The following is a 23,379-nucleotide window of genomic DNA, read 5'->3' on the forward strand; positions in this document are numbered from 1 at the left end:
AAACCAACACAACAGCAAAGTCAAAAGGTTGATTTTCAGCTGGGTGTTTAGTGACTTGTCACAGCGTACCGCCACACACTCAAATGCGGGCTGTATCAAACATTCTGCCTTTATGCTATTTTATGATTGCTTCAAATGTTCAATTGGTGTATTTCACGTCGAGGGGCAGATGTTTGCGTCTGTGTTCCCACCACACATCAGCTGAGGGTGACAAGGGGCCAGTAAGGCATGGTGCGTCCGGGGTGGCCTCCCACCTGTTTGTTTGGATTGAAGCCTTTGTATGAGATGAATCCAACTAATTTATGCCCATGTTGCATTGTCATAACGCTCCTGCGTGATTGGCCGAACGCCGTGAGAACCGGCGCCGCATTAAAGCGACGTCACAGCGTATAAAAAAAGGACCTCGGGTGGTGTCGGGCCAAATCATCTCCAGGCCTACATGAGTCTGGACTACGTGGACGGCGCTATGATTGAGCAACACGCAACGTAAGTGTAGACAGGCTATAACGTGTTATTCTTAAAGTCCTATTAGTTCCATAAGATTGTATTTGTGTTTTCTCAGCAGTCTATTCTGTTCTTTTCATAGTGTTTATATTAGCTGCACCGCTTCTAGTTTGTGGATGTGGATGTCTATGTAAGTCTAATCCTTCCAGGGCGCTCCAAGTCAGCAGTGCTGGAAATGTATTAGAAATGGGATTGTTTCTTTGATCAGATTTTATATTCACCTGATTAGTTGATCAAAACAAGTCTGTGTCAGGATCGGAATGGAGCAGGGCAACCAAATGGACCAGGGTTTATTGAAGGGAAAAGGTAGTTGGAAGAGAGGATAAGGGGAACAAACTAACAGAACCGGCAAACTAACTTAACGGACCGACCGACAGACTGGATAACCGAAACAGAACTGGCAAAGACAGGAACCAAAAGAAACAAGAACGACATCAAACGTGAAGACAAGGGAGTGAGGGGGAGATAGGACTTAAATGCAAGACAGGTAACAAGAGGCAGGTGACTGATTACATTGATTGAGATAACACAGGAGGGGAGGGGCGACGCAAACAGAAACCATGGTAACATAGACATAATAAAGTAACCGGGGACGAGTCGTGACAGCCTGACTAGCGAATGACATTAATACATTTAAGAACGATTCTAATTCCGTGGGGAGCAAGTCTTGATTCTGGCAGGCAGTTGATTTTCCGCAGGCATTAAAAAAAAAAAAAACTTAAAATTACCAAGCAAACTTATGTAATAATGAAGTAAGAATTATTTTAGGAACTTATTCGCAAACTATAACATTGAAACATTGTGGTTTTAAAATAATCAACATTCTCTTGATCCCGCTTGGACAGATTTATTTATTAATAATGACTCTTGTGAGGATGAGCGGTTCGGGATATAACTGAATGACTGAATCAATAAATGTGTACAAACGACTGAACAAACGAATTAATTAATTTTCATTACTTAGTGAAAAAGATTGAATCAAACAACGTGTTTGAGGCAGAACAAGCAATATTAAAACAAATATTTCAATAATGTATAAATTAACCAATTGAATTTCCTGATTTAAATGGAATTAGTACATCACCATGGAAGGCCTGGCTTTATTGCACTGGATTTACTTTTCTGATGTGTGCCCTATCTGCAGCATGTGCAAGGTGATGCTGATGGAGAGGAAGTGCACAGACAAAGCAGCAAGAATGCGCTCGTCCCTGCAGATGCAACTAAGTGGAGGGATGTCCGGCTCGAGCTCAGATGCGTGGGACAAAACAGTGTCCTTTTTTGCCCTGAAGAAAGCTCTCATTTTTCACAACGGCTTCACCAAATCGTCCAGGGAGGCCATGCGCGCGTTCCCCTCGCCCGCCGATGATGTCACCCCACTGTGCTGCCAGTGACCGCTGGACTCTTCAACATTGGGTTTCGTTAAAAGCTGCTCAAATTGCGCATTTTTTATTGTTAAACTTTTTTTAATTGGGGGTTTAACTCCAAAATGGTCCAAAATGGGGACTTTTTTTTTTTTTATACACCAGAGGCCTTAATATTTCTTGAAAGTGTTCTCAGAAAGACCACGTTGTCAAGGTATGTTGTGGAGAAAACGCCATATTCCTTTGTACAAAGGATCTTTATTGCGTTAATATTGTATTGTACAAATGTTTGAAATGTCCATGAAATTAGAAATAAATGCACTGTGGTAGGGAGTGAGCTTTAGTAAAGAGTTTTAACGCTGCGACTTCGATACACTTACGGCTGTAAGCAAGAATAAAGTCCACGATGTAATGATAAAAGCGATTTGCCCAACATCAATACTTTGTGTGAATGCTGCATGTACCTTTGGACAGCAGAGGGCGCTCGGCTGTACATGTGATGAAGCGTGCTGAAACTAAGTAAAAGACCTTCTCCCTCAATATATTGGTTTGGTTATTGTTTTCGCTACTATAATGGCCCGATGTGTTCAAGTAATAACTTGTTAAAGGGACCATGTTCCAAGTGCAGCAAATTTGAGGATTATATAGTAAAAAACAAAAAACCTTGAACCCCTCATACTTGGCAAAAGGGGTTAATGGTGTCAGTGCACATCCTGCTGAACATTGCATCATGCCAAAATTGTTTGCAAAGAAATTCTGACAAGTCATCATAACCATATATCAACTTTATTAATCATAGGGCTAATTCAAAAAGCAGACATTCAGCAACATTTGAACAATCGTAGCAGCAGGCGAATGAACAATAAAGTGAGTCAAGTCCACACCATGCTTTCAGCTGGCTAACGCCACTACTTTTGCTCAAGGTTGGTGAGCGTAAAACTCAGCTGCATGTTCCTGGCCACAAAGAGCAGTTCTATTGCCACCTTTTTTTCTTGATTTTTTTTTGGGGGGGGGGGGACACAATTATCATTGAAGCAATAATTTAAAAAAAAAAAAAAAAATAGGAATCCGATGCAAAACCCTTGAAGTGAAAACAAATGAATGAAGTATTAAGGGATATAATGTAATTTGCTTTATTATGTATTGCAACAGGAGATCTAAAATATCACTGCAACAGATAAACTCGATACAAAAGGTTAAGGTGACCAAGGCATAGTGTCAAGGATGAAAATAAAACTTACTATAAATACGTTCCTTGTTTTTCCCCCCCTTTGTCTTGCTGTTACTTGCCAAATTGATAAAAGAAATTTTGCTCATACACACACAAAACAAAAACGGCATCTTTCACTCAAATTCCAGTTAGAACCATACATGATGACCAAAGGAGGACAAGTTAGCATGTGAGGCTTTCTTTGCCCTTTTAAAACACGCTGACCAAAACCTTAAATAAGAAACAAAAGCAAAACAAGGTCAAATAGAATGCCGCGCTCATCGTGTCGTCGGACTGATATCCCTCCAACGGACATTCCAGCGCCTCATCATCTGTGTTTGCTTTGTGTGGAATTAGTTGTGTGCCCAACACATCTTGGTGTATGAAAAGATTACTATCAATTGAAGATGTCATGGTGGGTGGGTGGTGGGGTGCTGAAGCATGGCGTATACATTGTGCACAGAGGGAAAAGTGTTTATTTGGTGGCTGTTCCAAGAGCAGTTGTGATGCAGTTCGGATTGGGAATTGGTGTATGGGTGGATCCAACTACCCATCAGGGTAAAGAGTTCAACAAATCCTGCAGGAAGAGGTCTGGATCGGGGATTTCGGAGAGGAGACCTGAAACATGAGAAGTTGGTCATTTTTGTTTTTTACCTTTTTTTCTTTAAGGAACAAGTGTGAGCATTAGTTGTCATGTTTTAAGATATCGTTTCTCAAATGTTTTACACCAAGTGCTGCCTTCGTGAGCCCAAATTAGCATAGTAGGAGTATTGTCAGTCACTTTTGTTGGAATTGTGATAAATCTTTTCAACATGAGGCCTCTTTCATTCTGTGTATACTGACCTACAACATCAAAGAACTCTGCCAAGGATTCAGCAGGCATGAGTTCATCCTGGAAAGCCCTGAGCACGCGCTCCGAGGCCTCATAGATGGGCATGTCGTTGTGACGCACGTACTCGGCAAGCGAGAAGGACCAGCCGCCCTCTGTGTTGCTGGTGGGAACTTTCTGGAGAGCCGAAAGGCAGAGAAAGTAGTTAGTTTGTAATTGTGTTTTTCTAAATAAAAACAACATTGCATTGAATATTATAGTACTAACTGATGTGGCCTGAGCAAACCCAATAAAGACAACACAGACAAGGCCTGCGGCATTTCCATTCATTTCAAAGGGGAAAGTTGATTTGAGAAATGAGTGATCTTAAGTTACACGCATGTTCCCAGAACAAATTAAACTCAGAAGTCAATGCACCACTTGAAGTTTTCAGACATTACCCTGAACATGTCATAGACAAGATCCACCAGGCCCCAGAAGAGAAGGGGCGAGCGATAGACTGCATATTCCTTTGGTGCTTTATCTGTCAGTCTGAGGAAGGGTAGAAGAGAGGGAAGAGAGAAAAGATGAGGGGATCTCATTTCAACTCACATGCACTTAAATAAATACATGAATTCATAAATAAACACAAAAAAATTCACTGAGATCGTACTTGTTGGCGCTGCTTGCCGACACCTTGCGGGCGTGTGCATTGACCAGGAGTCTCCGGAGGAAGTAAATCCGTGAGGTCATCCAGCGCTCGGGCGGCATGATGTGCATGGCCAGGATGGTGTAGTAGTGCGGTCCTTCTACCTCGTACGAGCTCTCCACCCATTTCTCACACAGTTGCTCCTGGAAAGTCTGCAGGTTCTTCTCCTCTCGGGAAGTAGCCCGTGTCCTGCAGGGTTAGCGAAGGGATACCAATATACACTGTATAAGCAGCAGACTTTGGCAGAAAGTTTCTTATAGAAGAAGTCTGACTTGAAATGTGTAGATCAGAGGTGCTCAACAACTTTGGTTCAGACATAGAATTTTGACAAACTATTTAAAACAAAAACTGCTCAGTGATTTAGTTACATATGGTTGTCTTTGTAGTTTTTAACTTCTGCAACGTTTTGGTGGATTTACAGTCATGTTAGCTTCCACAATGTGGTTTTATTTTTTACCGGTATAGATACACCCTGAAAAGTGGCTATGATGGAGTCAATTGCAAGCACAGTGTCAACAGTGTGCATCCACCTGAGGTTCTCGTCATGGCTACGGTGAGCCAAAATATACTGCTTTTTAATTATTCATTTACATACAGTTAGCTTTAGCCAGTTAACACAACCCAAGTGCCTCTGCAAAGGGTTTTCATCTTTGGTCATGCCTCACTGTCCAAGACGATAATTTTGGACGCTATGATGGCCAATTTTCAACTACAAGACTGCCAGGATGCAGTACATACGTGTTGAGCACATAGAGCACAGTGTGGATGATGTAGGGGATGAGATGGATGTTGCTCTCTCGGCCGCCTCCTCCTGTGTCCACGCTGAAGGATTGTTCGGTAGCAAAGCGAAGGAAGAGCAGTTTGGTGTCATGAATGTTGAGTTGGTACGTGGGCTCCCGCTGGCCTGTGCACTCCTGCAGATATGTGTTGTGTCTGTGTGGCACAGAAAAAACAGGAGTCAAAATTTAATCTTTAAGGCTGGTATTTCTATCACAGCATTCATTAGACAGCTTAAGATCAGGGGATGCTTTGAGAATAATTGTCAATTTTTGTCTATGTGAAGCCCTTTGAGACTGCTTGTGATTTAGGGCTATACAAATAAACTTGACTTGACATAGTTTTTGGGGGGTAATAGCTCCTAAAAATAAAAGGAGAAATTGGGAGCCAGCAGGTTCTCCCCTGTGCATTCTCTTCAGAGATTAGAATTATTCTAATCTAGGGAGGACATTTTATGCTGTTTTTTCTGTAATATGTATTTACCGTGCTAGGCATGTGGCAAACGCCGATTCTGGCACATGCGGCCCCCAAACAGGAAGAAGTCCATTGCACTTGGTGTTGGCGTTCTGAAGAGCGGCGCTTTCCCACTCTTCTCGCCCACGGGCCAACCTGCAGTAAAGGTAAAAGAAATAAGAATTAAAATAGAGACAATAATACTTCGTGTTTGATGTCTTCTTAAGAAGCAAAGTTGCTGCTACCTGACAGCTGCCAGATGGCAGTCGTAGTGGACAATGTTAAAGTGCGACACAGTGCTGTAGCCCTGCTGCTTGCGAGGCTTGTTCTCAAATTCCTCCAATGACACCCGTTTTGTGAAAGTGTAAATACCCAGGACCTTGGTGGGCTGGAATGAAAACCATACCTGTCAAGTCGCTGTACCTCACTGAAACACCAATAAGGTTGTGTGCCTTGTTGTAGCCTACCTGAAATTTGTAACCTTCTCTACAGATACAACAAGTCAAGCCTGGCTCCTCTATCAGTTCCTCCATTTGTTTCAACAGTGAAGTCTTTGTCACCACCTGACCCTTCTCATTTGTCTGAAAGGCAAATGCACACATTGCATGTTACTTGTCAAGCTTGTTAGTGACAGAAGTAAACAAAAACAAAAAAACATTCATGTGCAAAAGCGAGTGTACCGTCATGCCCAGTGTTCCCAGAGCCTTCTGTCTCATAGCCATGGCCATACGCTTCTTCTCAGCTCTGGTCTCCCTGCGTGCCGCTTCTATCTTTAGGTTGACGTCGCTGTGCTCCCTCAGTGCTTCCAGAAGGTTCTCTGCTAGCGTACCAATACCTTCATCGCTGGAAACCTGCTCCAGCTTGTGCAGGCTGGTAATTGAATCGGTGCCTATCAGCACCTGAACATGACAAAGGTTTTCCCTTTCATGTTATGAATCCTGACTTTATTTATACACTACATTTCATGTGAACATTATGTACCTGTGTGGGGGGATGCTGAGTAGCCAAACCACGGAGCAATCTTAGAATGAAGGGCAGCGCAGGTCGAGAGAGGAACCTCTTCCAGATGTCGGCATCCAGACTGACAAGAAAAAAGATGAAACTTCAGACAAAGGAGACACTTTTCTGTGCCTTTATCAAACGCATGGAAGTCCCGTACTTTTTTGCATTTGGGATATGTTTCTTCATGTAGTCCAGTGCATTTTGAGTGATTCCCTTTTGAAGAATAAGATCTTTCAGCTGATGGCCGTTACTGTTATTTTTTATTCCAGCAGCGATTTTACAGAAGCAATCCAGAAACACTTTGTCATCGGCGCTATGATCCTCGTCATACCTGAAAAGAAAAAAGTTTCATAGTAGTATGTGTCAAATCAATGTAGGCCTATCATTAAGACATTGAGAGTATAGGTCAGCACTTTTAATACCACACACAGTGATACCCACTTGTCAAAGCTGCAACACGGCTTGAAGCGCTCAACCAAGATCCTCATCTTCTCCAGTTCGCCAAATGACAAGTATGGGATGATGCGAAGCAGACCCTGCAGCACGCTGGGGTTGGAGCGTACAAACGGAGTATTGATCTGGTCCAGCAACATGACAAGCTGATCCTTGTCGCCAGTCAGCAACAAGTTACCCTGGAAAAACAATGACAGATTATCAAGATCTTTTTTAGAGGGGATTTGTGCTTGTTAGGGTGCAGCTTCCTAGTCCTATTTGGCATCGGCGACAGTCTGTGCTCTTTGAGTGTTCATGTGGCTTTGGCGGTCCTACCTTGTCCTCTGAAATCTCTGCATTAGCTTCATCCAGAATGATCTCCATGATGCTCAGAACTTGCTCTGCTATGGAGGCCCCGCCACTGTCCTTACTCTCCTGTTCAGCCACTAAAGCCTGAGAAGGAAGAGAACATATTAAAAGTTGTTCCTCAATATTGTGTGAAATACAAGGACAAATGTCACTCACCAGATTTAGAGTTCCGAGCATGACATTGAGTGTGTTCATCTCTGGTTTGACGAGCTGTTGCCGGTTTACTTTCACTTTTACACAATAACTGAACAACTTCAGTAAAACCTAAAAAGATACAATTCATCTTTGAATTAGGAATACAATCATATTTTTCTCTGCACATGCACGATGATTCTTTATTATATTATGGTATTACGCATATTGTAATCATATAACTGTTGCGCAACATCATTAACCCAACACCACCGTCTTACCGTGAGCAGATGACGTCCCTGTTTAAAATCTTTGATTCCTGACAGCCGATTGAGCATACACTCCAGTCCGCCACACTGTGCCATGACTCCTGCCATCTTGTACACCTCCTCCTCATCCTCCTCCTCATCTGGACAAAGATCATTAAGTGACCTTTTTTAAAATGTATTCATGTATTTTTAACTTTATTGTGCAATAAAATCAATAGACACACAAAGAAAGACTGGCAGACTTGACAGACTATAAACAGTGTGGGAGACGATAAACAAATAATAGAACCTGTGGTTGAGTCCAGCGATTCAATGAACTCCTCTGTCGCATCTCCCAAGAGACCTCTCATTCGATAAATGATTCTCATTGGTTCGCCCTTGGAAAAGAGGGAGCAATGTCAACTTGACCATTCATTTATTTCAAATATACTTTGGAAGCCGCAGTAATTATTAGTGTTTTGCCTTTAACTTTACCTCATTTGTTGGGCACCACACCTTCTTGTAGACTTCAGCGACAGATAGATCCAAGCTAATAATTTTGTTGTTCACCAGAAGCTGAGGAAAGCAAAGACATGCAATGTGTTTCTTGCAATGACTTGACTTGATGACAATAGGAAGTGCGCAGTAGGAGAAGGACATTTTGAAATGGCAATCAAAATACAGATTCAGATTACCTCCATGCCACTATCGTCTTCAAGGAGTGCCACCAGGTCGCAGTCTTGGCAGATCTTGTTCTTAATGTCCCTCATAAGGGGGCCAATGCCAGCCTCGTTACAACTGTAAGGGTTTCCAGGCATGCGACCTTGCAAGAAATCCTCCTGTTGAGGGTCTTTTTCCAGGGTTACAAAGAACTCTGTCACCTCGTTCTCCTCCTTAAAAGGGAAAAGGTGAAAGGAATAACATTAAGACTCACACTGGTGGTCAAGTAATTATTGTGTAAACGAGATCTCTAAGCAAAATAAATCAGGCATAGATGAGGGGATCACTTACAGGATAAATGATGCTACACAGTCTCTCAAAAATGAAAACAGGTGTTCTGTAGTCATCCAAATTGTATCTCTTCGCAGTCTCTATGCACACTGCCATGAAAGCCTTCGTTTCAGACTCAGTACCTAAAAACAGCGCAAGATGGTTAGACTTCGTGCGCATCATGTCAACTGGGGAAAATAACGTTAAGCTCCGACAAACATTGCCAGACTCTGCTGCATGCTCCAAAAGCAGTAGTTAAGATTCCACTTCTGCTGACCTGTGGTCATGTCCTCCAGCATCTCCAGCAGCATGTCCTGAGTCTCATCAATGAGTTTGGTGCGCTGCACCACCAGCTTTCTCAGACACAGGTAACCATTCAGCACTGTGCCAACCAGACGGCTCTTAAAATGACGCTTAATGGACTCCACCTCCACAAATGATGACAGCAAACCTGCCATGACATAACACAATTTTATCAAATATTTGACAAAGAACACTTCCGATCTTTGCTGACATGTGCTTCAAAAATGTATACCAGTAAAGCTCTTGAGTGCATAGCCTTGCTGCAAGTCTGTGCTCAGCGTCGCCTCCTCCAGGGCCAGCAGGTTGGCTATTTCCTGTCAGAGGCAATTACGCACAATGACATTGAAATAATTGCATGACACACTTTTAAAGGCAGCTTTTAAACAGTTTAAGCCAGTTACAGATCACTTTACCTTGGTGATGAGATTGCCGATGTAGGGAAGGACCCCACGTGCAGCCAGGTAAACCTTCCAGTGTGTTGGTTTGATGAGCTTTTGGTAAAGACCAAGGTACTCTGCTGCACACTCTCCAGCCAAACTCAGCTCATCCAGATAACTGACCGACACATGAAAAACGCACATTTGCACTTGACTATGTAAAATTGATTTTTTAAAGTACAGTTGGCTTCATCACTGCCCATTAAAGAGTGATTTTAGAATTGTTGACCCTAATTTAATACATATGCCACTTTCATTCTTCATTAAGTGTTACCTGGTGAGCAGGCCCAAGACTTGTTGTTTGCGGCTGGGGATTGTCGTGAGAGCCTCCACAATTGTACATGCTGCCTGTCTTGCAGCTTGAGTAGCGGGCGTGAAAAGGACCTGCAGCATGACAAACACTTATGTCAACTGATTTCTAATGAGAGTGCAATCTCACGAGACATAACAATTTGCACATCTTTACCTGCCGGAGCCAATTGTTGTGGCTCAGCCTGAGCAGGCGAGGGAAAAGGATTTCACCTTTTCTGGATCTCATATACTGCTTCCATTTCCACACATACTTCTCCATCAGATATTGCTTCCGCAGTTCACCCTTCCCCTGTGGCTTTGTTACCATCTCATGGCCTGTCATGCCCATAAGTTGGCAGGATCATTTAAGAGAAAAATAAGTACTCAGCTACAATGACACATTTGCACTACTTGAATACTTACATCTTGCAGGGAGGCATTTTTTCCAGGCCTCATATGACGCTTTGGGATCTTTCTTGAGCCACATTTGGGCTTGAGCGTGGATTTCATTACTGTAGGGCCTAACGGTGGTCAGGGATTCAGTGGCAGCATCCTTTAAACAACAGATAGTTGGTTAGGACCGACCTGATCAAAAAGTACTTCAAGAGTTGGCATACTTTGAAATGACTTTTATTTTTTATTTTTATTTTTTTTTATAAATATTGTGCAATTGCCATAATGATACATCTTGCAAACTGAGTTTTCTACATGGTTCTACACCAACTTTTCAGCCAGTTGCATCCCAGTAACCCAATCAGCACATTTTAAATTGAACCCCAAAGCAAATGCAAAGCCTCAACATGATTTCTCAATATCCACCTTGTTCTTCTTGCTGGTGGGGGCAGGAGGTTTGATCAGCTTCTGCAGGATTTTTAGGCACATGAGAGTGATGTTCTCCACAACGACAGGCGTCTTAATGTTAACTGACATGAGAAAAAGACTAAGGGCTGCAGGGGGGGAGAAAGCACAAAAAACACAGAATTAGCCATTCTAGATTAGAAATGGTATAAAAGATGTTGACTGCAAGGTAGGTGAGTGCTGACCTAATATTTATGCATAAATAGGACTCAAATCTATTTGCTAATACAGCCACTTACCACAGCGCAGCCGTAACTCCCAGCATCCTCCCTCTTTTGAAATTGAGTCAGTTAACAGCAGCATTTCATACTGCAGATTACTAACCTGTTAAAAAACACATTGTCAAATTTACACTGCCCCAGTAGTGTTTGTGCTGTAATAAATGTATCACTGCTTCAATACTGTACGCAAAAGAACACAGATGCATGGCTTTGAACGAGCAGATGAGAATCACACATACCAGGTCAGGATTGGCCCAGTGACCTTTGAGTGCTGCCGAAACCTTGGCAATAATAAGGTCATTCATCTGCTGCGTGGCTTCTGGGTGATCTCTAAAAACACAATAAGAAACAAATGATTACTTGAACAGAACTGCTACAAAATGGACAAATGATCAAATGAAGTTTATATGGTTTCATCAAACAAGCCATGAGTGTCAGGTTAAGGATAGTGCACTGAAAACATGTTATATTTAACTACAATAGGATCTAGAGGAGCATCGTACCTGGTAAGTAAACAGATTAGCTGGCGTACTTCCTCTCTCATGGCTGCAGTACCGCGTCGCAAATTGTACTCAAAAAGCTCACGGATGAGCCCCTGAAGGACAAGGATCTGCCGGAGGGCCGGGTTGGTGGCCAACGCACGCAGTAGAGTGATACAATGACCTGTGACTGCTGAGGCACAGCCGTAACACTTGTTGGAGGAGGTGTGGCCACAGCCCAGCACAGAAAGGGCGCGGTACTGGCTGGCCGTGAAGGTCGGCTGGTGGCTGCTGCTGCTTCGGGAGGATTTGGTGGCAGCCTCACGCTGCTGAAGATCATACTCAAGCAGCTCTTTGCGAGATGCCAGCACTTTCTGTGTGTAGAGATTTATGTAAATATTATGTAAATAGAAAGACAATCATTAAAATGCTCCAGCATGTGGGGAGGCCACAGGTCCTTTGTTTCTAACCTGTATAATTTTGGAGAGTTCATCAAATGATGTTTTGCAGTCTCCACTGTATTCCTGAGCCAGCTGCTGAATGTATCTGTTCACATTGGCAGAAGATGTTCCAAGACCCGCAGCAGCTCCGGTGTCATCCTGTGGAAGGAAAGTTGTCACCCATGTTTCAAATTCTGCAACATTCACCGCATAATAAATACACTCCAAGCCTTACCTGGGGCTTTTCCGGTGCCGCCTCATTGACTTTAGACAAAAGGCTCTCCAGCTGGGGCCGATGACCCATTAGCTGGTGATAGACACGATCAGCTTTTTCCAGAAGGGTGTTGATGTTTGTCACAGCCTGCAAGGATTAAAAATAAGTTTTAAAATACATGGTCATACATACAGTCTTTAGAGAGCAAATGAACTTTTGAGCAATAGAGCTTCAAATAAAGTTTTGAAGTATGAATAAAGAGTTGCTTGCTTTTTTCCTGTCTTCTTCATTCTCAATAGGATCCACAGCACAGCATGGTTTGGCATAAAGCATGAAGTCAAATCTGGCATATTTGCAGAAACCACAGGCATTGCACAGGAAGGGGTCCTTTTCATCATAGTTGATAGACCTGTTTTGAAAAAGAAATAAAACATGGCATCATATTTAAATATGATGTACAACTTTGTCATAGTTGATGAGCAAGTACCTGTACTGTTAAAGTGGCTAAGGAAGTGTGCTGCTCACCTGCACTTGTGGCACTGATAGACATTCTCACCACAATTGCCACACACTCCAGGATTGGCAGGCACAGAGGCACTGCATCGTGGGCACTGCAGCGTCTCAGTGGAGGCTTGGTAGTTCTCATAAAAGTCAGAGAACTCAATCATCAGGTTGGATGCGACAATGGGTAAGGGCAGGTCAATTTTCACTTCCGTTTGACCTGGGGTCAGTTGTACTTTCTTGGCTTTATGCCAGCGGGCAGGCCTAAAAATGACAAACATTAACATTTTGTGCATTCTGACCCAGGGGAAAGTAAGACAGGATGGCAAAAAAAGCCCAGAAAATTAAAACACACTTGTTCTTCAGCTCCACAATAGCTTGCACAGTCCTGTTGTTGTAGTAGAGGTTGATAGTGCGGACCATTTTGGTGCGTTTGAGGTCGCCGATCTTTACAGTAACCTTGCTAATGGTATGGCTGCCAATCAGTTTAACAACCTGTTGTGTGGTGGTGTAGCGGGTGTCCACTTTGATAGATGACAGTTTGATATTCTTTAGGGCAAATAGAAAAAAATATTTTTAACAATGTTTAGGATTCATATTTTTTTTCCAGAGTCGATTAAGATATTGCTATACATACCGAAAAGGGAACCTCTGGATTATTACACACCAAGCAGGGGTCACTTTCCAGGTAAAAGCCATCAAACTCCACTAGACCTGACAGAGTGCTGTAAAAGAAAGCAAAAATGAATGTCCACAAATCAACACTACAAACAACAGACAGCATGGCTCATTAAACATACTTGTAGATGTTGGAGTTTGGGTGATTTGTCAGGATATGGTTCTGTGTTCGCAGGATTTCAACAGCCTTCTGGGAATACTCCTTCAGCTAAAAGAAAACGAAACAAACCAATGAGGTTCATGAATAACCAAGTACAACTTAGTACTTATGGCAAACAAGAAGCAACCAAATAAAATAAAGATCATCAAAACAATCACTGTCAAAGGACAACAACAAAAATTCATTCCACTCAAATGACAATATAAGAGACAGAATAGATTCTTAAATCTGTGTTATTTACTTTTTTCTCTGTCTGCGGGGTCTTGAGTGAGAAGTACCCGAGAAGGTCAACAAACTGTGCAGCTTTGCGGCCGTATGCTGGAAGCTCTGGCCAGATGGCCCAAGTGAGCTCCAACAGCAACTCCTGCTGAGATTTACTTGAGTTCCTAGTGAGAAATCCATACATTTGGGGATTACAATGACATATTCAATTATATTTGAAGGATTAAGCACCGATTCTCTTTTTAGTATACACTGTTCCTGTTATTGCATGAATATGGTTTTGAGTATTGGACTGCGCTAAGCCTAAATGTAAAAATGTACTTGGAAGAGGAAGAAGAAGAAAAAAAAAAAAAAAAAAAAAAAGAGTACCTGTAGATATGTAATGCCAAGCAGTGGGCTTGCCAGCGCACCGCTGATGAGTTGGACTCAAGCAGGAAGCAGCGCAAAAACTGGATGAGTGTCTCTTTGTCTGCAAACTTGTTGAGCTGACTGACCAAAGCCATGCACAACTGATCCTCCTGGCTCCCAACGCCATCCCCTATGATCAGGACACAGACAAAAAAGCCCACATTCCATTCAATAGCATCCATCATCTGCAACTAAAGAAGGCATCATCTGTACACAAGGCTTGCATCATTGCCTCACCCTCTTTGTCCTTCTCTTTATCTTCTTTTCTACTCTTTTTACTAGAGGACTTGCTCTGAGAGGACTGAGAAGTTCCTCCCTGTCCGCTGCTTGAGCCCCCTGAGAGTGAGGAGGAGTTGGCCAGCACCTTACTGCCACACAGCGCACACGAGAGCAATTGCAAAAGGACTGGGGAAACACCCTCGTCTACTAGGAAGCTGACTTGAAGCAGGAAGTACAACACAGCTGCAGAGAAGAAAAAAGTTCATGGGAAAGGAGAGTCACGATGATAAAGACACCAGTAAAGTTCTTACACTTCTATTAATAAAATAAAAAAAAAGGGAATCGGAATTTACTTACAGTCATCTTTCACACAGAACTTCTGCCAATTGATTGTCCTCTGAGTTGCAATTTCAGCACAAGCTTTCAGATGCTCCATCTGCATTTACAGAAAAAAAAGGTAAAGTTGCCGAGCACCAAAACCATAAGAAATGCTTTCAGCATGGACCAAATTACACTCACCAGGTTGATGAGTGTGTCATACTGCAGCGCTGAGCCAGATGAAGCTGTAACAATACCCGCCCGGAGGAAGATACCCTGTTCCTCGAGAAGCTTTTTGATGCTGCGCACGTGAGAATCAAGAGTGTGCAGATCTCGCAGCTGACGATACTTTTCCTTGGAGCCGCAGATAAACAGCAGCAGCTTTCTAACTTGCCTCCTGACAAATGGGGTCTGTTGGATCATCAAATACTGGAAAGAGAGATGATCATTTTTGATTCTCTTTTTACAATTTTCTGAAACGGAAAGTGACACAAGTATGCCAGAATCTTACTTCAGACAGATAGTAGAACCAGGAATGATCAAAGACAGGAGGTGGGATGCGTGGGTTGGTGTCAGCTATCTTTTTGATTTGATATGGCAGTCGGAGCACCATTTCAGTGAGCAGCTGCGAATAGGCTTCAAACACATCGGCTGCATGTCCCTAATCACAAGAGCAACTCAGTTAGTTCTACACTTCCTTGTCACTTTTAGTCTATATGACATGCTGTAACCTGATTTCATGACATATACCTTGACATACTGGCGAAGGAAAAAGGGGCTCATGTCTGGCGGAGAGGAAGATGTGTGCGGGCGAAGGAGTTGGCTAGTGGTCACAGGTTCTTCTTCACCCTGCTGGCTCTTCCAGAACTCCAGAAGGGATTTGAGCACATGGAGACAGTAGTCAATGGCGCCCAGGCTGAGCAAGGCAGACGCTGTAGCATTGGAAATCAGTGAAGATGACTGGAAGAAACAAATGCAGCAAACAGCATGAGTCACTCGCAGAAACAAGGGTTTATACGAAATTAATTTGACCAAAAAAAAAAACATTTTTTAAATCATGAACTTGTGTATCCACCTGTTGTTATTCATATCACAGAATAAGTCATGCCACGCACGTACACACCACACTATTTGGTGAGTTTATAATTTTGTGACATTTGCTTAGTGGTGTGCCATGAGATTTTTTTTAATGTACATAGTATTTTTTAAGAACCCTTCAATAATAATGTACCTCAGAGGAAGATTTGGAACCGGATTTGGTTCGAGACATGAAAACGCTGAGCAGTCTCATGATGACCAAGTGTACTTCATTCATAGGGCAGCGATCATTCTTTTTTGAAACATCCTACAGCGAGAAGAGGCAGGTTGAGTAAAACAAGCACATGTAAGATGATTTGTTATGAATAGACCGCAATTACCTTCTTATGCATGGCGAGCTCTGCAATAAGCTGCGCAAGCAGATCATCCAAGGCACCCTTATCCTTTTCATCCTCCCCGTCAAGGTCAGAGGTCAGCATAAGGATAACTTGCATGTATGGAATGGCTTGAACGCCACCAACGTTGTGGAGTTGAGAGAGTTGCTGCAGCAAGCGTTCCAGTAACATCAGACGAACCATGTGAAGCCTATTCACAAAGTAAGAATCAAATTTTGTCAGTATATACAAGTTGACCAACAAAGAGTTTCGACCAGACTGTTGAGATCTGACCTGTTGCTTCTGTGGATGTCTCCCTCAGTCTCTCCTTCTCCCTCTGAGCCTTCACCTTCTTGCTGGGCTGTGGTGGTGCTGATTGCACCGGTGCTGGAGCTAACACTGCCTGGACCAGCAGGCTGGCCCTCCACTGTTGTATCCCCATAAGCACTGCTGCGTCCTGACACTGCCGAGAGAAAAGGAAGCAAAAAACATACATTAAGCATTGATGGGATTGTATTGTCAATGTACTTAAGATTTCAAGGCATCTGATTTTATACTTGCTGAAGATTTTATTTTTCTGATTATTTTCTGAGCACTATATTCTCCCTAATTTTTAAAACTGTTTCTACTCCTTTAATTTTAATCTTTTACCTCTTTGGAATTGAAAAGCATAAAAAAGTAAATAATAAATGAAGACAAACAGTTTTGACTGCTTGAAATGCTCTGTGTCTTGTCCCAGTCTAAAAAACACACTGATTAAGATTGCCCATCTTAAAAAAAATACATAGAAGTCCATCTTTTCAGTTCAAAGACACTGCAACAATAGGGAATAACTTCTCAACCACCTGCCAATCTGATAATAGCATATGGCTCCTCTCTTGCTCCCCTGAGAAATCTACTACGGATTCATACACCACAAGGTATACAGCCTTTTGTTTCAGGAGCTATGTAAATGAAGTTGACGGGTTAGTGAGTTCACAGTGGGAGCCAAGCTGGGGGGGTCCACATTGCTTTCATAGTATAAAAGCATGGCCCAAAGCCAGCAAATGTTTTTTTTTCAACTGAGTGGGAGCACTATCAGTATTGCCTTATCAATCATTTTCATTCATTCACAATCATTTACAAGTATCTGTATTTTTACGTTTAAGCACACTACAGAATGTGAACATCTTTTCAACCTCTGAACCTAAGCATGGTTTAGAAATTACACATGTGTAGTTCTCCCCTATAATCAAACACCCACCACTGTGCTCCCCTGCAACAGAATCGATAGCAGAACCTCCACTCTCGGAGCCCACACTGCCGCCATGCTCAGCTGGGGAGGTCCGAAGTGTGGAGCCATCAGTAGCAGCAGTACTGCCTTCGTCATCAGATGCCGGGGCTGAAATCATAGCAATAGTTGTAATAGCAAATAAACTGCAGTCATCTGGGCCAGGGTACAAGATGAATCCATACCTTAAGTCATAACAATCCAAAGCATCAGTCAAAAACTCCAAAAGCTTTCTTAAAATTAGGCTACTCGTGTCAGACCACCACAATCAATCAACATTTGCCAATCTATAAACTGAAATGTGCAGACACCACAAAAAGCATTCCTATTACCTGATGCAGTGGTGTCTGACAGTGTGCCCGCATCCAGTGACGAGGAGCTTGGGGCTTGACCAGACAGACCAAGGCTCTGAAGGCCAAGGGCACTGCTACTACTCCCTAAAAATATTACATATAAGATGCCCATGAATATTTATACTACAACCCAAATAAACTGAAATCAATCTTCTAAACCTTTTTTTTTTTCCTACTGACCTTGTTGATCCTGCTGAAGGCTGAGCGCAATCGCTAGCTCTACCATTGTTTCATCATCAGCATCGGGAGGGATGTCAAGCATGGGGGGGAAACCCTCAGCTCCAGCCAGCAATGCTTCCAGGGGGGATGGATTTCCATTGTTTAGATTCTCTGATGTCTCTAGGACCATTGATTCTGACTGAAGAATGCAAACAGTGAACATTACATGAGGGAGCGGTGCTTAAAGCATTGAATGTTTCCTGCACATGCGTGAAGGAAACACTCATTATTATTAGGACTAATGTGGTACCAGTTGAGGTAATCGTCAGAATAAATCAATAAATTTTCTCACCACCATCTCAAAGTCACCATGATCCACTTCATTTTGCTCCTGACTCTCCGGTCTAACCTCTTCTCCACTAGTAAGCACAGATGATTGCATTTTGTCCTCTGCGTCATCATCGTCATCATCATCTTTGTCCCCTGATAAAAAAAAAACAATCAATAAAAAAAAAAAAAACACGCAGAAACTTTTACGGCAATGATTTCTTTTTCTGATCTGACAGTATTTTGTAATATATCCATAAATCATTACATAAAGCTTGTGAAAACAAACCTATGGGTGTGTTGGAGCGTGGAGGAGATGGAAGGGTAACATGGCGACGCTTATTTCGTGGTCGAAGCACTCTGATCAGTGCCTGCTTACAAGCAAAGCTCACTGCTGTGTCCTGAAATCAAATGTATATATTATTATTATTTTTTTTTTTTTTACACACAGCGAGAGCGAGAATAATATTAACTTGGTCATGTACTTACAGGGCAGAGCAACATTTGCATGTAGATTTTGGAGGCCACATTGATGTAATCGAGCTCACAGGTGCAATATGCATGGATGATGTCCACCAGGGCATTTACTGTTGCCTCCACATGAGTGAGTCCTTTGGAGGCAGAGGAAGATACACAACCATAGATTGGGTTGCCCATTGCTTCTTGTTTTAAACGCTAATAAATACAACTTGCTGCCCCTCACGGATAAATGGTGCACTTACCGGGCAGGCATGCAGGAGCAAGAAAAGCATTCTTAGGTTTCAAGGAGTGTAGCTTCCAAAAGTTACTCATTAGTTGTGTGATGAAATAATGGCTTTCACCTTCCACATACTTTTGCCCATCATCTGTCATGTCTGGATAAATACAAAACAAGTAACTTTTCCATATACTCATAAAATACTTGTGCAACCGGTCGCATCAATTTAATTGCCTCTCACCAGTGTCAAGTGGAAGTAACTTGGATTCCGTGAAATGCACCAAATTATTGGGCCTCATGATTGCAATGGAGCGAGCAGTGATCACAAGCCTTTGGAACACATCAGGGTCAAGTTCTTTGCCCTCGCGAGTGCAGCTGTTCAGACATTGCACCGCATTACTCAGCAGGGACTGGTCCTGGGGAGCACAGAGAAAAGCTAGAGGCTTACGACTTCATTTCAGCATGTCAGAGATTGCCAACTACTATCCCTAAGCAGAGATAAGATTTTCTGTCAAGCTCAACATAAAAAAAAAACCACGTTACTTTGCGTTCGGAAAATCTGTTAACTTATTGCAAATATAATGCAAAATATCAGACAGGCAGACTAACAGCTTCAATGTAACAGTGATTTAACGCTTTAAGCAACAGATCTTTGAACACGTTGACCACGATGTTTCCTCCACCTTGTGGTTGTGATAAGCAGTACGACTGGTGTGAAGGCTGGCAAGAAGTCCCTTTGTCTGATGCTGCACACCTGCTGGAGTTGGCATCGATAGGAGCAGAGTGGCCAGCTCTAGTGCAGCAGACTTGTTTTTTTCCTGCATACAGTCATTTGTGATTAAGGCAATTCAAAGAGAGGTATTGTAAAGTTTCATTTAAATGTTTCACTACTGTAATATGGCATTCCAAATCCTACTTGATGTACCTTTTCATTAGAGGAACCGACAGCAAAGCAGCTTTCCAGAGCTTCAAGAGCACTGACCACAAGCCTGCAGTTAAAGGCAAAAGTCAGCTCCACCACTAGTTTTGAGTTCACCCAAAAATTCAAGTGCACAAGTCAAACTACTCTAAATTTCAAAAGGTATATCACACTGCAAGAATGTTAACAGAAAAAGATGGCCAGTGTGGCATTTTCATAGTCTCATGCATAGACATACAAACAGGCACACATGCACAAAAACATACAACAAAACAAGCAGAGAAAGGGCTGTTACTAACCGGTCCAAGGTGGATAAGGACTCAGTTTCACAACTTTTTATTGTATAATTGGGAGCAAAAGAAAAAAGAACAAAGAACAAAAAAGTGTGAGGATCACAGAAAGAAACGAGTGAAATTAAATGACTGGTAAAAACAAATAAAGCATGCAAAAAGATGACGCCTGTAGCCATGCACAAACTTACTGAAAGAAAAAGCCCACCACCAATACATAAAAAAAGCTAAAGGTTAGACTCATGGAAAGCCAAATGGAAAATGTACATGGTACATAACCATTATTACAACTACTAAATAATTTGGGCAAAAAATACCATACAAGCAAAAAACCTTTGTCAAATAAGCCTTGATTGTAAAAATTGATATAAATTAAAAATGAATATTGCCATTGTTTGATTAAATGGTTACAGGCCGTCTTCAAAGTAGAGATAAAACTAGGGCTAAACCAAACAGGAAATACATCAATTTGATTGACTCATAAACAAAATATACAATCTAATACGTTGAAAGCCGTACCTCTCCAGCACTGTGCCATTGGTTGTAGATGGTGTGACGACATCTGCATCAGCAGTGCCACCGGCCTGGTTAAGGTTGGGACTGCAGACATTGTTTACAGAGGTGGACGAGAAGTCCTCTGGCGCTTCCTCAGGCCAACCAAACTGTTCTTTTGTTTTGCCATAGATCTTGATTGAATCCAACATGGTGACTCCAGCCGGGTCAACCGATGCACCAACTGACATGACAAAGGAAGTCAAATAGAATGTAAGTCTGCAAATAAAGCAATTACAGGTTTGGAGCACCCCCCCACACACACACACCCCACCCACATCTAATCAACTTCTCAAATCACATGCAAGTTATAAGAGAAATTGCAGTAATGCGCTTACTGAAAATGGACAGCTTCTTGTCAGCCTGTAGTGCCTCTTCTCTGGTGAAAGGGAAGTCAAACCAGCGTGCCCTTGTAAGATTTATCTGCATGGTGCGACCAAAAACCTCCACATAGGAGGGGGCTCTCTCAATTGCTTGAGTGCCGACCTGCACACGCATGCCTGTCATCACCATTGAACTGTTGCTGTTGACTGCTTCCACTGTAAATCCCCCAGGCTAAGTGGGGGGCGGAAAAAAAAGTGAAAATTTGCATCTTAATTCTTTCCCGGATGATAGCATATCTTGGACTCACACAGCCTACCTTTGTATTAGCCACATACATCCCAGTAGAGTTGAGCCTGTGTTTAATCTGCTGTCCGTTGTAGACCTGCAGCAAATCATTGCCTCCAAACTCCACCTCTGTCAGCTGCTGGTTGTGTTCAAAGAAATCTACTGGGAATGTCACCTGACTGGAGGTTCGGGTTGCTAAGGACAAATACACAATATATGAATGTAAATGTAGATTCAATTTTGAAGAACGTGACTGCCTTACTATGGTATAGATAAAATAATTGTACACACTCACCGGTCGCAGCGGCTTTGCGCTTACGCACAGGCTTCATGATATTGATGCCACAGCTGGGTTGTAGTGAGGGCTGTAGCCAGTACGAGGTGTTGTCCACATTGGCCATGTAGATTCGCAGGCTTCCGTCTTCGCAGAGAAGAATCATGGTTGTGCGCTGTTGCTCATTACTGGCAGTGTGTCGAATTGCCACCATGTCTTGAATCTGGAAGCAGAGAAAACAAAGAAAAATTAGGAAATAGATTAATTAAGCCAGGAAGTGATTTTGACAGCTATCTACTGATATATGGTACTATTTACCCCATTAGTAAAGCACGTGTTCCAGTGGCCCTTACCTTGGCTTTGGCAGGCAGAGTTTTAATTTCTTGAATGAGGAAAGTGTCAGGCTTAACCATAATAACCAGTGGAATGCCTGTTGTCTGTTGCACACAACAGACTAGTCCTGGGTGGTTCATGACTTCGGACCACTGGCAAAGGGCTGGTGACATTTTACTGCTGCTGCCATTGGAACTACAAAGGGGCAACAACTAGTCAACACCACTTTCCTTGCTCAAACAACAGAAAAATTGTAATTCGTGGATAAAGTAGCCATACCCTTTGACATTGATGGGGAAGAGTTGCTGAACATCAGTGGTGCTGCGACTCACTGTGGCAGCAAAGGATTTTCCCTGGCTGTAGCTGAAGAAAAGCATTTGTAGCACATGGGAGTAGTAGACCGACACCCCTCCTCCAGCAACCTGACCGTTGCTATCCTAAAATAAAAAAATAAATACAAAAACAAAGATCAACACATCTTCGAGCCTACATTTAAGTCTTGCTAGAAGTTTGAAAATGGCAAACGTCCGCTATAAGTATCTTTGGCTTTTGAACATCTTAGTTGTCTTACCTTCAAGTCTTCATGGCTTATCTCTAAGACATTTGTGACGTAAAAAGGGCCATGTTGAGCACTGCTGGATTCATCCATGACCTGGGTATATATGTAACCCGCTGAAGACATTATGACAATGATGTTCTTTCCCTCTTCGTTGAAAAGGAAGGTAGCATCACGAATCTTGGAACTTGGGAGTAGGAAGTAGTACATGGGGCTCAAAGCATCAACAGACAAGTCGTAAATCTGGGAGGGGGGGGGCGGCATCAAATACAAAACATTTTAATCTTAATGTGCCTTGGAGGTTCCGGTACATATATTTTTCTTGTCATATGTACCTTAACAAAATCAGCAGTGATGATTGCTAGCTCTGTTTGGGAGCCTGGCAACCAAATGGCTTTGATGATGAAGTTTCCAGTTGCAAGTTGTGGGTGCAGCACCAGATGGTCAGACACAGAGCCTGTGCTGCTGAAGGTGAGCACATGGCAGTCCTGAGAGAGAGCAAATGAGACCCCATCAACCTTTTGGTTTGTTCCCCTTACTTACACAATGAATATGATGTATGGGCATAATTATTGTGCTTAACCTACCTTGAGGCCACACACAGCCAAGTAATCTTCATTACAAGGGTTGCCTGTGAGACTGAGGACAGTGAAAGGGACTGGGGCAGAGGCCAGACGGGTGAGTGTCAGCTTTCTCTTGCTTGAGTCAGCTTGCTTCAAAAGGGTGGACAGCTGCAAAACCGTTATCTGTGATAGACGCAAATCACACAATTAAGTATGCATGCTGAAAGACTTTGGAATGTTTTATTTACTAAATGCTACTCATGCATTTAGAACAGCTATGTTAGTGTTAAACTGTACATGAGAATTCATCATAAGAAATCA

General features: G+C 42.5%; 1 protein-coding gene across 9 annotated transcripts in view; it reads right to left on the reverse strand.

Annotated features, from left to right (window-relative positions):
• Positions 1-2,629: 2,629 nt before the first annotated feature.
• Positions 2,630-23,379, reverse strand: part of ubr4 (ubiquitin protein ligase E3 component n-recognin 4) — a 40,326-nt gene continuing 19,576 nt past the window's right edge. For 5 of the 9 annotated variants that reach the window (XM_037239915.1, XM_037239898.1, XM_037239870.1 and 2 more), the window contains 66 exons: positions 23,083-23,241; positions 22,831-22,983; positions 22,511-22,738; positions 22,219-22,376; positions 21,960-22,134; positions 21,628-21,829; positions 21,364-21,527; positions 21,062-21,278; positions 20,691-20,907; positions 20,181-20,213; positions 19,888-19,951; positions 19,646-19,780; positions 19,204-19,378; positions 18,988-19,119; positions 18,755-18,876; positions 18,555-18,666; positions 18,291-18,421; positions 17,960-18,137; positions 17,759-17,863; positions 17,400-17,537; positions 16,451-16,619; positions 16,163-16,367; positions 15,976-16,089; positions 15,495-15,704; positions 15,256-15,405; positions 14,946-15,173; positions 14,784-14,862; positions 14,445-14,669; positions 14,169-14,337; positions 13,819-13,963; positions 13,540-13,625; positions 13,377-13,464; positions 13,095-13,288; positions 12,764-13,003; positions 12,509-12,647; positions 12,260-12,385; positions 12,055-12,183; positions 11,609-11,958; positions 11,345-11,435; positions 11,124-11,208; positions 10,846-10,973; positions 10,450-10,579; positions 10,202-10,371; positions 10,010-10,119; positions 9,712-9,853; positions 9,531-9,612; positions 9,273-9,446; positions 9,017-9,138; positions 8,701-8,898; positions 8,501-8,581; positions 8,316-8,403; positions 8,039-8,166; positions 7,782-7,889; positions 7,593-7,709; positions 7,266-7,456; positions 6,982-7,155; positions 6,804-6,903; positions 6,503-6,721; positions 6,290-6,403; positions 6,068-6,210; positions 5,853-5,978; positions 5,331-5,525; positions 4,557-4,781; positions 4,345-4,435; positions 3,919-4,081; positions 2,630-3,693 (listed from right to left, as the gene is read on the reverse strand). In XM_037239915.1, coding sequence (XP_037095810.1) covers positions 3,629-3,693; positions 3,919-4,081; positions 4,345-4,435; positions 4,557-4,781; positions 5,331-5,525; positions 5,853-5,978; positions 6,068-6,210; positions 6,290-6,403; positions 6,503-6,721; positions 6,804-6,903; positions 6,982-7,155; positions 7,266-7,456; positions 7,593-7,709; positions 7,782-7,889; positions 8,039-8,166; positions 8,316-8,403; positions 8,501-8,581; positions 8,701-8,898; positions 9,017-9,138; positions 9,273-9,446; positions 9,531-9,612; positions 9,712-9,853; positions 10,010-10,119; positions 10,202-10,371; positions 10,450-10,579; positions 10,846-10,973; positions 11,124-11,208; positions 11,345-11,435; positions 11,609-11,958; positions 12,055-12,183; positions 12,260-12,385; positions 12,509-12,647; positions 12,764-13,003; positions 13,095-13,288; positions 13,377-13,464; positions 13,540-13,625; positions 13,819-13,963; positions 14,169-14,337; positions 14,445-14,669; positions 14,784-14,862; positions 14,946-15,173; positions 15,256-15,405; positions 15,495-15,704; positions 15,976-16,089; positions 16,163-16,367; positions 16,451-16,619; positions 17,400-17,537; positions 17,759-17,863; positions 17,960-18,137; positions 18,291-18,421; positions 18,555-18,666; positions 18,755-18,876; positions 18,988-19,119; positions 19,204-19,378; positions 19,646-19,780; positions 19,888-19,951; positions 20,181-20,213; positions 20,691-20,907; positions 21,062-21,278; positions 21,364-21,527; positions 21,628-21,829; positions 21,960-22,134; positions 22,219-22,376; positions 22,511-22,738; positions 22,831-22,983; positions 23,083-23,241 — 9,804 coding nt within the window. In that variant the 3' untranslated portion in view covers positions 2,630-3,628. The remainder of the gene's footprint in view (positions 3,694-3,918; positions 4,082-4,344; positions 4,436-4,556; positions 4,782-5,330; positions 5,526-5,852; positions 5,979-6,067; positions 6,211-6,289; positions 6,404-6,502; positions 6,722-6,803; positions 6,904-6,981; positions 7,156-7,265; positions 7,457-7,592; positions 7,710-7,781; positions 7,890-8,038; positions 8,167-8,315; positions 8,404-8,500; positions 8,582-8,700; positions 8,899-9,016; positions 9,139-9,272; positions 9,447-9,530; positions 9,613-9,711; positions 9,854-10,009; positions 10,120-10,201; positions 10,372-10,449; positions 10,580-10,845; positions 10,974-11,123; positions 11,209-11,344; positions 11,436-11,608; positions 11,959-12,054; positions 12,184-12,259; positions 12,386-12,508; positions 12,648-12,763; positions 13,004-13,094; positions 13,289-13,376; positions 13,465-13,539; positions 13,626-13,818; positions 13,964-14,168; positions 14,338-14,444; positions 14,670-14,783; positions 14,863-14,945; positions 15,174-15,255; positions 15,406-15,494; positions 15,705-15,975; positions 16,090-16,162; positions 16,368-16,450; positions 16,620-17,399; positions 17,538-17,758; positions 17,864-17,959; positions 18,138-18,290; positions 18,422-18,554; positions 18,667-18,754; positions 18,877-18,987; positions 19,120-19,203; positions 19,379-19,645; positions 19,781-19,887; positions 19,952-20,180; positions 20,214-20,690; positions 20,908-21,061; positions 21,279-21,363; positions 21,528-21,627; positions 21,830-21,959; positions 22,135-22,218; positions 22,377-22,510; positions 22,739-22,830; positions 22,984-23,082; positions 23,242-23,379) is intronic. The other 4 variants (XM_037239925.1, XM_037239891.1, XM_037239877.1 and 1 more) reach the window with 3 other exon arrangements.

This window comes from Syngnathus acus, chromosome 2 (genome assembly GCF_901709675.1).
Source record: "Syngnathus acus chromosome 2, fSynAcu1.2, whole genome shotgun sequence".
NCBI lineage: Eukaryota > Metazoa > Chordata > Actinopteri > Syngnathiformes > Syngnathidae > Syngnathus > Syngnathus acus.